We start from the raw sequence: 14,300 nt of genomic DNA, 5'->3' as shown, positions 1-14,300 counted from the left end.
TGGTGATGATTCATGAACAGTATTTAAATACTTCCCTCCACCCCCCAAATTAGTGCAACGTTCTGTTGTTCTAATTTTTACCAAGGCAAGAGAGGAAGTTATCTTTTCCCCCCCCTGTATTTAGAGACCAGCTGTATAACTTGCTCATGCAGTATGGTTGCAGCTCACCTAAACTTGGGAGGAGAGACTAGTGCCTTCTAATGAAAGGAAAAAGCCATAGCTCATTTCCCCCTTTTTGAGTCTATGGAGAAAGAAATGTCTATACCGATGGGAAAAGATCACTACTTGCTCTAAATCCTTTCTTCATAAACCTAATTCAATCAGCTGGTGATATCCCCCTTCCCAGCCATCCATTTCAAATGTGAGACAGCATTAAGGAGCATAAAGCTGTACAACATGCAAATTTTGTTTTCAACATGCTACAAAACAATGACGTACTCAAATGTTCGTTCTAGCACAAGTAAACCCCGCCTCCCTAAGATACCTCCCTCACATCAGCTGATCCGTCATACCATCTGCCAAATACTTCTACCCATCCTAGAAATCCTACGTCTCATCTATCAACCCTGCCAGACACCACACTCCATTCCTAAACCCATGACTACCCACTCCCCTCCAGCCTGCCCAGCCTTCTAGATCATCCAGCCCACAAATCCTTAACTACCCTCTCCAGGTGCCCAAAATCCCAGATTTCCTTCAGTGAGAAATTCCTGATTCTTCCCCAGCCATTTCCAGAGGGCTTCAACATTTTATAGTATATATGTGTGTGTGCGCACACACACACACACACACAATATATATATATCAAGATGTATTAGCTATGGTAAAAGTTACTTGAAGAAGCTACAGACACAGAAATTATGCTTTTATTGAGCTGCTGTATACCAAGAAACTAAAGCAGATTCTTAGAACAATTTTCTTTCTAGCCAGCAGTGGATAATTTCACTTTCATTGTTTTCCAGTCTGTAGCTGTGGAATGCACTATTCTGGGAAGCCCACTCCCCATCATTCTAAAAAGCAAATGAACCTGACCTTCTCAGCTACAGATGGCAACACTGAAAAACTAAAAAAACAATGCTACAAGTAGCAGCATAACAGTTATACTGCAAACTAAATAGCAGTTTGTGGACACATTTACTCAGAATACCTCCTCGGTATTTATTGTAAAATACACGTTGTTTTATCTGTCTTGTCTTACTTTGTTTTAGCCCATTATATGCTGAGATTAAAGAGCAACATCTTCCTTGCTGACTAGTATATGAATACACTCTACAATCAAATGATGATACAAAGTTTGGTTTTACTATCAATGTCCAGTATACAGCTATAGAAAAATATAGCCCTTCTACTCACCCTTGGACCTCTCTTCCCCGACAGACCAGGTAAACCTGGAGGACCTGGGGGACCCTGGGAGGGACAAAAACCAAATAGTTAAGGTAAGAGCAGACCAGTCATTGTGCTGCAGGTCATAATCTGACTAGCCCTTCTTCAGCCACCCAGCTGATTTTCTGATTACAAAACCTTCTCATTTTGAAAGCAAAGCTCAAAACTAAAAATACAGTGTGCTTTTTCCCAATCGGGCTCCCAATTGGAGACTCATGGTTAAAATTATGTTACACATAAAGCTTGTAACTCTCAGTTTGGTGCATAACTTAAATAAATTAATTTTTATTACAGGAAGAAGAATCCATTTCAAAGTCTGAAAACAAGGAAACACAATGTATTTCAAAAAAAGAGAAAACAGTTAATTTACTAAATTAAAAACATGGCATACTAATTCAAACGTTTACATCCCAAACAATGTATGTATCATTTGAGGCAATTCAGACAGTTAATCACTATAAGAAACTAAGTAATAATAATAACCCATAGAAAAGAAAGACGAAGAAATAGAAACACCACAGACATGGTTGAAGACTTGTTTGACTTCCTAATTATGAACTTCTCATAGAAATCATTGGTAGCACATTATTTGATTCTTTACATTCATATTTTTGAACTGATATAACTCCTTTCAAAGAAAAAACATTTTGATTTTTACCAAATAAATTCATATACTGTTTTATGATCTGATGTAACCTTTGCAAATAGATTTGATTATAAATAATTGTAACAATATTAGGCACAGTACCATGTTTGAGCTAGGTAACAGCTTTTTCCCCTAAAAAAGATCCCTTTCCTTTTACATTGTACTTGTTAACTTTTGAGAGCAAAAACAGTGTTTCATCTGAGCTCAAATTATGGGGAGAACTCTAGGCCAAATTCTGCACTGGCTTGTGCTGCACTGCATGCCATCACTTCTACTTCAATGAGGTTGCATGGTAATGGGGTCTAATTCAGGCCTCCACCTTTAAGAGCAAATCAAATTCCCATCTCCATGCAGGTGAAGAGGGCCATGGCTGTAGCAGAATCAATACCCTTTCACAGCAGAGGCAGGTGAGTGGCAAGATGTTAGGACTTTATACAGGCAGTCCCCCTATGTGTCACACAGTTTTTCACTGGTGGGGCTCACTGCCTCTGTTTCCCAGTATGCAGGGTGAGAAATTGAGGGTTGGGGTGAATCCAGAGGCTACTGCAAGCCCTAACTCTGCACTACCAGTCATGGAATAGCCTGAGGGAAGGATTCCATCACCACTCCCTACACCAAGACCTCAACTCACCCCAAGATCTCCTGCACGCAACCCAATTACTGAGCTTGTGCACTGGGTAAAATACATTAAATAGCTCTGACTGTACTGCTTGATGCTGTTCGAAATTATTTAAAATCGGGGCAGAGATGAAGGATAGCACCAGGATTACTACTGTGGCTGAGATAGCAATAAACAACCTATGCAGGAAATGTAAAGATGGTTTGTGCCCAGCACTATCCACATAACTTCCCATTGGTTTTTATGAGCCCCTGGTGCATAATTTTATTATGATTAAAATTCAGAATAAAAATGTTAAATCTTAGGAGAAATGAATATCAAAGTTCCCTTTGAAATAGAAGGATAACTTCACTGGCAGGGAAGCCAACACTGACTAGGGACATCAGTCAATGACAGACCAATTGTCTTTACTGGAATAGAATGCAGTTAGTGGCTTCAGGGAGACCTCAAAAGGCTTTCTGGGAGTACAGGAGAATAGTAGGACAAGAGGTCAAGCCCCCGTACAGTGCTAATTGTTCAGGTAGTAGGTTTCCAGCAAATGTAACCCCATGAAGTGAAGAGAGTAGACCAAGAAGGCCATTTAAGTAGCGACCGGTGCACTGTGACACAGTAGAAAGAAAACTGTGTGCAGTCAGGATTACAATTATAGCAACCCTCATACACCCTAGCATTGTGCAGGTAGAGGTCAACAGGGTGTTTAACCTTGCCTAAAGCAAGTCTAGTGCTAATGCAGTTGCCAGTGGATTGTTAGGAACATTTGTAGGTGTGGACATATGGTGCATTACAGGCATGCTACAGGGACCAACCATGACCCACTGGTGAGTGTATGTTACAGGTTCCCCCTGTGCCTGATCTGAGGAGGATGTGAGTCTGTTACACTGGCTGCTATAGGCCCCTGGCTCTATAGCTCATGCTGTAGCAGCTCATATTTTTAGCTCTTTAAGTCCCCAGTTCACTCCCTGATGAGTCAGCCAAAATGGCAGCCATCACACAAGCACTGGTTAGCATGCCAAATTTCTGTAGCATAGACAAGGCATTTGAGTGCATTTCACTTCCAAGAATAAAAAAAGAGCAGACAGACACACAGAGCTTGACCTGGCATTCTTGTTGAGGGAGAGTTCCAAAAATATAACTAAAAAAAGCCTGGAGTTTCCGCATCTTGTTACATCTGGAGGAACTGTTTCCTATTCTTTCCTTTTTGAATAACTGAAGTTAGGAGATGCACCATGCACAGAAAGTTACCCTGGGGCTACACAAGGGAAAGAGTCAACTACATTTCTTCATAAAAGGTGGACAAGTAAAATATTTTGAAGTTATGGTAAATTGCTTTTTAATTGTAATGTGAAGCTCTTTCTGCTTCAGACACTGATTACATTTGCTTTCAAATAAAGTGTTTTGATAGCTGGAATCCCTATTTTCCCCTTATGAAAATACTAATGCCTATTTACATCTCTTCATGATCCTTGTTACAGATTTGTTCGGTGCGGTTGGATGTGTATTTGGGCCTGTTTGGCTTCTAATTTTTAAAGATTTATTTTTCGTTTTATTTTGTCTTTTGTATAGCACCTATGTGCTATGCACTAGGCAACTTATGAATTAATGAAATAATGAGTAATTGCTTTTATTGGTCTAAGGACAATGAATGGTATAATGCTATAAAAATAATTAATTTTTCTTCATAGGGCATAAAGATCTGGTCTATGGATGCCACCATTACAACAAAACCAACTGCCAACAATCCCTAGAACATTGCACTTAGTAGCCAGAATCTTTATAAAGATGTGTGAACATAAACCTCCCCCCTAAGGTTCCTACCTCAGAACTGCTCAGCTCACCCCCCATCGACCTTCTATGTAAATATTTACTACCTCCTACCTTACATCCAGGTAGGATAATGAGCAACCTGCTACTTGAGTCAGCAGAAGCCACTTAAACCTTTCTCAACATAATCATTTGCTACTAGGGTAGTGTGTTTCAGGCAAACATTGCTAGCCTATTACACCAACAGTTTAGACAGTTGGTTACGTTATTAACAAAAACACTCCTTAATTAAATTAATTGAACTGCTGCCACTTCAAATTGACAGCGGAGCTGTATTAGGAAACTGATGCCCCTGTTTAGCTAAAGCAACTACTGAACTTATTGTATATTTGGTGGAGACCATTGGAGAGTTTGCTGATAATTGTTTTTCAATTATTTGCAAGTTACACCACTGCACAGAATTCTACTGCCTGTGGAAGTAGTTACAATAGTTACAGCTTCAAACCAACTTATTTCTTCTGTTTTTATACTGACATAGAAAGTTAGTTCTAGATACCTACACAAAGACTCCCAAGAGCTTCTACACAACCAACAAAAGTCACAAAGTCAATAATTCCAGAGTCAATCTGATACGTTCCCAACCTAAGGAAATTGGTGGTTTGTTTCAATAGTCTTTCCTCCAATAATTATAAACTGTAATTAATCATTAAACAACTGCATAGCATATTACATTTTATATGATGAACCAAATCATTGTTTGGTAAATCAAACAACATAATAATTGTACATTATCTTCTAAATGGTACAACAGATGCAAATTGAAAATAATAACTTGCTTTAATAGGAATGGTGTAATAACAATAATTCTTGTATATTTTCCTCATGTATGTTTCTAATAAATGCTTGAGTTTACTGTGCACCTAAAAACTGTGAAAGCTTCCTTCAGATGCTGAGAAATACTACAAAAGTCACAAATAATTAGGGGCCAATCCTGCAAACATTCAGGCCCCAATGACTTCATGAGGACAAACTCCTGCACCCTCATGAGTCCCCTGACTTCAATACAGCTCCTCATGGGCGCAGAAGTACAGTATCTGGGTCTTACTATGACACATAGGTCCCAATGGGAAGTTTTGTGATTGAGTGCTACAGTGCAGAATCAGACCCATAGTGCTTAATATCAGGTGTAGTTCCACAGTAGTAAGGACTATACTCAGTAGCTGGCATTTGCAACATCAGATCCTAGATGGTGGTCCAGTTACAGTTCAGCACACAGAAGTCCTACTGACTTTAATGGAAGTTTGATGTGCAGAGTAATGATAGGATTCTCTCTCTTAAGGTGTTGGAACCAGTCACTACCATTTCCTTTTAATGAAGAATTAAGAAGTGAATGAATTCATATTCATGTTTGATTTCAACTATGCTTCCTAGCCAATCTTGTAAAACACCTAAGTGCTGACAAAGCAACGTATAGTCCTGAAATAAAAGAATCTTTCAGCATTATGTAGGATTATTTTTATGCCACTTCATTTTCAAAATTTCCAGCCAAAAATAATGGCAAGCACTAATCCCTACGAATTGCATGGAAGTGCATCATGAATCACAATCAGACGGTATCCAATCAATAGTGTGACTGGTCTCTTTCTCCTACAGTTCTGGAAATCTCTTCCATGGTGAATTAGGCAAGCTAGAATTTCCAGGATTGCTAAAGTGATACCACTAACATCAGAGGTCTGTATGCAAGGCATCGTGTACCAGATCCAAATTTCACAGCAAAATCCAAATTCAAAAATTTAGGCTTTAATTAAGTATGAAAATAAATAATACATAATTACAGTACATCTTCCATTACTTATTTTGCTATTAAATTCTGCTTATTGTATTCTGGCCCTAAATTTTCAATAAGCTGGCAGAGATGAGGATGGAGGTTTTTGAAACTGAAGACATGGGGTATTTGGAAAGTCAAGGTAGATGACTTACGATTGTGCAATAAGCACATTAGCTCAATTTCCATTAAAATGACCAGCAGTGGAACGGTTAAAGATGATGACATTTGCTTATATTGTCATATTTATGTTTCAAGTCAACAGCCTCTTTGGGGGAGGGTCCATCTTTTTGTTCTATGTTTGTACAGTGCCTAACGCAATGGGGTCCTGGTCCATGACTGAGGCCCTTAGGGGTTACTGCAATACAACAGCCCATTGAGGTGAATGAGACAGTTCTTAGTCAGGAAGACAACATTGCTCCAATTTATACTCATCCATATTTGAAAGGGGATTTTTTCAATCATAAATAAAAAAAACCCACTAGCACTTATGTATTTTATTGAGATTTATAAAAAAATACTAAAGAAAAGGGTGCCTAACCATACACCATCCATAAATGAAAGCTTAAATTTCTGTAGCAAAGGGTGAATTCCATAGCTGTGGGATCATGGAATTCAGGGGGCCCTAATTATACTAGGCAAGAGTCGGTTAGGGTGGATGATTATAAAGCTAAAGCAAAGTTGAGGAGTTTGAAAACCACAAAAGCGAGTTATTGCTTGTCAACTCTAATAGATTGAAAATTATTTCTGTGTTGAATCCTTGAAAAAAAGGTTTAAACCAGCCATGACATATTGAAAAAAAATATATTTTTTTCCATATCTCGTCAGCATTTTCATACTGTGATGGAACTTTGAAAGTTCTTTGCTGCTGCTTTCTCAGGTTTTCCAGTGATGAGATTTTAGGGGTGGAGCTATTCAAGTGTTGGTTTGGAGGTGAATTACTGTTCAAGGGAGCAGACTTAGTGAGGAAACGGAGTGATGTGACTGAATAGATAAGAACCAGATTATCACTGGCTCCTTCGGAGGTGTACAAGACTCAGAGAGGGAGCAAAGAACATTCCCCATGAAATAGGGGCCAATCAGAGTGGCAGTCCCTGTGTTCTTCTGGATTTACAGGCTGCATTTCTCCAGAGATTCCATTGGTGCAAGTTACCTCCAAAACCTTATTGTAGAGAAGGCTAGGCTCCCTTCAGGAGCTCCTGCTGTGGCAGTAAACTCTACATCTTCCCCCGTGTGAGAAGAAGGATGGTCCTGTGGTGAAGGCATTGGACTAGAGCTCAGGAAATCTAGGCTAAATTTCTGACTCTTCCACAGATTCCCTCTGGGTTACCTTGAGTAAGATACTTAGGATCTATGAGCCAACAAAGAACATAAAAACGTAAGAACGGCCACACTGGGTCAGACCAAAGGTCCATCCAGCCCAGCATCCTATCCTCCGACAGTAGCCAATGCCAGGTGCCCCAGAGGGAATGAACAGAACAGGTAATCATCAAGTGATCCATTCCCAAGCACATTTAACTTTAAGCATGCAAGTGGTCCCATTTATTTCAATAGGAGTACTCACATGCTTAAGATTAAGCCCATACGTAAGTGTTTTGCTAGATCAGATCCTTAATTTTTCTGCATTTTCCAGTTCCCCTTCTATAAAGTGGGGATATTAACATTTCCTTTGTCTATCTTGTCTATTTAGATTGCAAGACCTCTGAATCACAGACTGTCTCCTACTACATGTATGAACAGCACCTAGCACAATGGGGCCCTGATTGTGGTTGAGGCCCCCAGATGCTATTGTAGTACCAAGAATAAATAATATGTCCCATAAAGATTTCAGTGCTATTTGTGAAAGAACAGATTTGATTTTTCTGACTGACTGAAATGTCCTCATCTTTAAAAACAACAATTAACAACATCTTGATGACAGCCAAGGACTTAATGATATAACTACAGAAATATTGTTACAAAGGGCAAAAAACAACAAAATGAAGGACTGGCATCATATTCAAAGCAAGCAAGCAAGACCACTCATGGATTATCTTTAAATTACTTTTTTAACACATCGTTTCTCAATTGTCTCTCTAGCCCTTAGCATCTGGATCTTGTTTAAAGTAGAAATTGGGCTCTTAGATAGGATTTTTAGTTGCTGATGACTAGTTTTATGAAAAGTTGTCTGCTGCACTGAGAGAATACACACACTAAATTTATGGACTTATTCAAACATATTAGAGGCTGCCTGACATATATCAAATAACTTTCCAGTAATAACCACAAACACACAGAGGAGCACAAGTGGAATTATCTACTCCCTGCTATGGTTTCTGGAGCTCAACCAGAAACTCAAATAAGAATCAACTATCATATTACTCAAGTTAAGTATGTTGGGGAACATTCTACAGTCAGCCTGCAATCTCACATAAATTAGTTTCTATCTGCATATATTAGGATATTGCACATATAAAATAAGAGGACATTTAAGTTCACAGTAAAGAAATACAAACATGCATTTTCATACATTTCAGAAGTTGCTTATCACAACAATTAATTAAATGCATTTTGTGATGGAACTGCAAAACAAGGGACTGCGGTTCACTATTCCTGGACAATGGGAGCTGCCTGACCCGCCAGGGGCTTACCCTGAACAAGCCATGAACCAAGTTTGGGAACCCCTGCCCTAGGGTCTTGGGCTACAGAGTGGCCTCAATCATTAGAATTTTAAGTAACGTCAGAATGCTCTAAATATATGGTTATACTCAGATCCCACAGGAATGGAGTTCCTGATTTAGATTTTGTGTTCTGTCTCATGCAAATATTTTCTACCTGAATAAACTGTTTTCCATCATGTGATTATCACCGCTAAGCGTATGTCTACACTGCAATTAAAAACCTGTGGCTGGCTCATGCCAGCTGACTTGGGCTTGCGGGGCTTGGGTTAAGGGGCTGTTTAATTGTGGTGCAGACGTTCAGGCTCAGGCTGGAGCCTGGGATCCAGGACCCTGCAAGATGGGAGGGTCCAGAGCTCAGGCTGCAGCCCGAGCCCGAACGTCTACACTGCAACTAAACAGCCCTTTAGCCAAAATCAGCTGGCATGGGCCAGCCGTGGGTGTCTAACTGCAGTGTAGACATACCCTAAGAGTGCTGCTCATCTGAGAATTTTCTATCATTTTTATAACAAATTCATTTATTTTCTTTGGCTCATTTTATCCATTTTGGTCATGCTGTAGTCTTAACACTTATGTACTGTATGCATCAACCCTATAATTTTATTAAGTAGCTATTTATATAACTAGTGCAGTTATAAATATCTTGCTGCATTTCAAATAAAAAAGGCACTATATCTGGTTTGCTTATCATTTTAGCACAACTGAGTGTCTTCGTACTCTGTCAGTGTATAAAAAAATACATATATGCCAAAATTACATTCTGGACAGCACATCTTACAGCAACCATACATTTATACAGTACATTAAGAAGTTTCTGTCTCAGTTTTGACATACTTTTCAGAGCTTATTTCAGACCCTTCTGTTAAATGTGTGTTGCTATAGTATATTAATGTTTATAATAAAGACAACTTACTGAAGGTCCGGTTTCCCCTTTTGGCCCTCTTGTATTCTCCATTTCAAACATTTTGTTAAGATCTTCATAATCATAACTGTAACTTTCAACATCAAATTCATAACCGTTTTCTGCATCATAAGTCTCATCAGCATCAAATGCACCTTCCTCCCATGGACTGAGCTGATTATCCAAAGACAGGTCTACGGTAGCCCTGTATAGTGTGGTGTTTAAGATTTGCTGCATTTCCAGGGGTTCATCTGAATGCTGCTTGGCCTTTACCTGTGTTTTCGCATCTTTGATCTTACTCTGTTTTACAGGAGAAATGAGAGGGGGCTCACTTTTTCCGCCTGCATCTTCTGTGGCATTATCTGAACTATTTTGAGGTGACCCCAGGTTTTTTTTGGTGCCATTCCTCTTTTTGATCAAGCCCTGTTGATGAATTGACAGACTGGAGTTTTCCTGGACACTTGCTTCAGGTCTAATTGTTGTGGACTGAGGTTCAGATTTTGCAAGCTCCGATGGAGTAACAGTTCTTAACGCTAAGGATTCAGGTAGGGAATGGACTGGTGCAGTGTTGTTAATGGGAAGGTTTAATGCTTCTTTCTGTGTGTAAAATGATTTATGTTCAGATTGGGTGTTGTCACCAAACTGTTTGCTTGGAAAGTTTACAGACACCCCAGCTGATGTGTCGGGAGGTGCTGGCAGAGATCGGTATGTTTCAGCTTGGCGACATTGCTGTTTTACATATTTACAATAGTTTGCAGAGGCTTGTGCAGAGGGGATAATATCCAGTTGACATATTACTCCTTCAAAGCTGACAGACTGAGAGTTCATCCGTCCTAAGGTAAACAAACCATCCAAATCAAATATCTGTACTTTAGAAAGTGTTTGCCTGCTGTAATATTTCTTTCCACACTCAGCAAACATTGAGACTGTCTTGTCTCTAATGTCAATAGCAAATGAATGCCATTGTTCATCATGAATACTGTAATCAAAATATACAGACTGCTTCCCTCCAAGATATACCACTACCTTCCTTGGTAGCAACTGTACACCAAATTGCAGTATGTTTTTGTTTCTAATACTGAAAAGAAAAGCATTGTTTACTCTATAAGAGTGTAGCCCAATCAATAATGTGAATTGATTCCCTAGACTTGATGGTATGACTTGAGTGATAGGGGATTCAATGTGTGCATCTCTGGTTAAAACAACGCCTGATGCTGTTAAGTGAACCCCCTGAGGTAATGGAACAGATGACAAGGGCATTGTAGACACTGTTGATGGATGTTGTATGTCTTTCCCACCGAGGCCTAACTGGTGAAGAACATCTATGCCTGCAAAAGAAACAAAAAGAGGGGGGGATGTATTATTGTTTTATTTCATGCATATGCTCATAAATTGATATATATTCATATATAGCATATAGACACACATACACACACACACCCTAATATCAATACCAGCATCTGAATAAAATTATATTTCACAAAATGTCACTAAATCCCAAAGTAAGATGCATCAGTCAGTGATTTAAATGGAGAGCAGAAACCTGACTAAAGTCAGCTAAACTGATGAACAAAACAATCCCCAACTTGCTTTTTAAAACCTAAGACCCAGCTTGTCTCCTCACTTGATTCACCCACAGGAGGTGCTATGAGAGGAGGAATCTGTGTGATGATTCCTTCATAGTGACACCCCCCACCCACCAGGCACATCATTATCCTATGGTGGAGGGGAGCTGCCCTCTCCGCAAAAGTCCCACTCCCAAATTTGACAGGAATTGAGGCAGAGAGTACCCATGCTTCCACTTTGGTTCTGGCCTCCTACACTCCCCTGGCTTCGACAGAATGACCCCACTGCAGGCATGTTGCCAAGGCCTCGCCCCAGCCATAACTCCGGCTGCTGTATAACATGGAGATTGAGAACTGTCCATGTACATTTATTCCCAGTACTACAATGGGATTACAACTTGGTGAGAACACTATCACAGCACTCTACACTCCAACAAGCTCCCCAAACTTAAAACATGGAGCAGCTAATTTACAAAATGGAAAAGTTCCCAATTCCTGTCCTCTCTCTGTTTTCCAACAAACTGAAAGCAGAATCCCCACTTACTCTAAATTCACATCCTCACTACTAATCTGCAACTTTCAAGCTGTCAAGAGGTCATGTATTACTTACATACCACCACAGTACCCACCTTTAAAATACTTATTTTAAATTAGACAAAACATGCTGCCCTTTTTTCTGTTAACCACCCATGCTACAATGCTTTACCCTGTGGCATAAATAGCATTATTGAAAACACAAGGTATAATTTTGTTTAAAGACGGATGACCAGCATATTAGCACAGCAACAGCTCACCAAGTATCATAAGGGAACCTCCCGTTAGGCAGAGAGGTAAGCCTGACAGCGGAGATATTGAGTGTATTGTGGATATGCTGCATTTGGTATGTGAGGAGGAGAGCTGCTGCCATTCCATCAGGGTGCCCCACCCACCACGCAGTAATGAGGCTGGCTTTGAAGGAATGGGCTAGCCCTCAGTTGCAGATATCTGTGCCATGGGACAGTCAGAGGAAGAGGAAAATAAAGATTTCCCCAGAGGGACAAAAGGTGATGGCTCAATGACAACGTTTGTACTCCTCTTCCTCTGCTGAGTTTACTCGTAAAGGGCATAGAGGAGGTAAGCCATGAAGAAGCAGTCTGACCATGCAAAGGAGGAATAGGCCAGGTAAGGGAGGGGAATCAGCAGGACAAAAGTGCCAGTGCTCTCCAACGTTTGGCTCTTAGGCTAAAAAGTCCCCATCCTGCCCCCATCCTTTCTGTTAATCAAGAGGCTGCAGCTATACAGAAATTATTTAAACTAGGATTGCATTATAGTGGAAGAGAGAAAAATGTTGTACTCCATTAACATGTAGCACTCACGAGATTGCTGCTACAACTGTGTGGGTCACTTCACTTCAGAAGGATTCTTGCTGTACAAACTAGTTTTGGCCCTGAGTGGGGAATAAAAGCCTATTTCCTCCAAGAGGGTGAATATATTCTGATCAATTAATAGAGATGAGAGAGTTGGCCTCTGGTTGAATTTGTTTGGTATCCAACAGCGGGACCCAGCTATTACTCCTGACTGGGGAGAGATTAGCATTTTCTATCGTATTTTGGCAGAGGGTACCTTGTGCTATGTAATTTGTGTTTGCATTATGTAAATAAAGTTGAGGCTTTTTAACTATTAAGTGGTTTAAATGAAATTGGGAGTGGCCAGTGGAGGCTAAGGATTTCTGCCAAGGTTAAGGGAGTGGAGGCACAGCTACAAATAAAATGAAAAGACAGCAATTGAAACAAATGGATATTCACAATATTAGATTTCCTTTTCCAGCTCTCCCACTCTCTGTTTACTGAGCATATTAGTAGCAAATGTTAAGAATAGACACATCTTGGCTCAATTTCTATAGAAAATACAAAAAAGCTGGAGATTTCCTTGGAAGTATTTTAAAAATTGGAACCAAAAGCATAAACCTGAGTGCACTGTACAGCTTGAAAATTAATTACACACCTTGCAGTGGTTCTAGTCATGTTAGAGAGTTTGCAGTAGTGCCAAGATTGTACTGGCAGGTAGCCAGCACAGACCGGGGCAACAGAAAGCATATCTTTGGAGAAAATCATAGATACCTGACAATTTCTCAGGATGCCACAAAGTAATTACCGTATATACTCGTTCATAAGCCGAATATTTTTGGTAAAAAAGTGACCCATCAAAGAGTGGGGGTCGGCTTATAAACGGGTCTACACCAAAATTTGATGATTTTAAACTCTATGGAATCGTTGAATTGAATATCTAATACATTGTCATTTTGTTTATCTGGAGCTTCTGTAGGCATGGAGCCCCTCAGCTCCCTGTGGCCGCGGTTCGTCGTTCCCAGCCAATGGGAGCTGCGAGAAGTGGCGCCACTTCCCGCAGCTCCCATTGGCTGGGAATGGTGAACCACGGCCACTGGGAGCTGAGGGGCTCCGTGCCTGTGAACGCTCCAGGTAAACAAAACATCCAGGCCCACTAGCGGCTTACCCTAACGGGCCAGGAGCCAAAGTTTGCCAACGCCTGAAATACAGGGTCAGCTTATAAACGAATGGGCTAATGAATGAGTACACCTCTACCTCGATATAACGCTGTCTTCAGGAGCCAAAAAAATCTTACCACGTTATAGTTGAAACCGCGTTATATCGAACTTGCTTTGATCCACCGGAGTGCGCAGCCCCGCCCCCCCGGAGCACTGCTTTACCGCGTTATATCCGAATTCGTGTTATATTGGGTCACGTTATATTGGGGTAGAAGTGTATATATGGTAATTTATCCAGGCTGTATTTTAATCCATCATAAACTAATACTAAATACTTCGTTGCTATGCAACTGCCAAATTTAATGCATCTGGTCATGAAAAATCATGATTTGCCCTGGGCTAGATTCTGCTTAGTCATGACATGTGTGCACAGGGGGAAGAAGTACTTGCATTGCTCT

At 40.2% G+C, this 14,300-nt stretch overlaps 1 protein-coding gene across 1 annotated transcript in view; it reads right to left on the bottom strand.

Annotated features, from left to right (window-relative positions):
* Positions 1 to 14,300, bottom strand: part of LOC112107703 (collagen alpha-1(XXIV) chain) — a 235,372-nt gene that overhangs the window by 202,638 nt on the left and 18,434 nt on the right. The window contains exons 3-4 of the mRNA XM_024201528.3: positions 9,805 to 11,120; positions 1,354 to 1,407 (exon numbers count right to left, since the gene is read on the bottom strand). Of these exons, the coding sequence (XP_024057296.2) occupies positions 1,354 to 1,407; positions 9,805 to 11,120 (1,370 nt within the window). The remainder of the gene's footprint in view (positions 1 to 1,353; positions 1,408 to 9,804; positions 11,121 to 14,300) is intronic.

This window comes from Terrapene carolina, unplaced genomic scaffold (assembly GCF_002925995.2).
Source record: "Terrapene carolina triunguis isolate 2854851 unplaced genomic scaffold, T_m_triunguis-2.0 Scaffold211, whole genome shotgun sequence".
Taxonomy (NCBI): Eukaryota; Metazoa; Chordata; order Testudines; family Emydidae; genus Terrapene; species Terrapene triunguis.
This window is presented reverse-complemented; position numbering and strand designations above follow the sequence as displayed.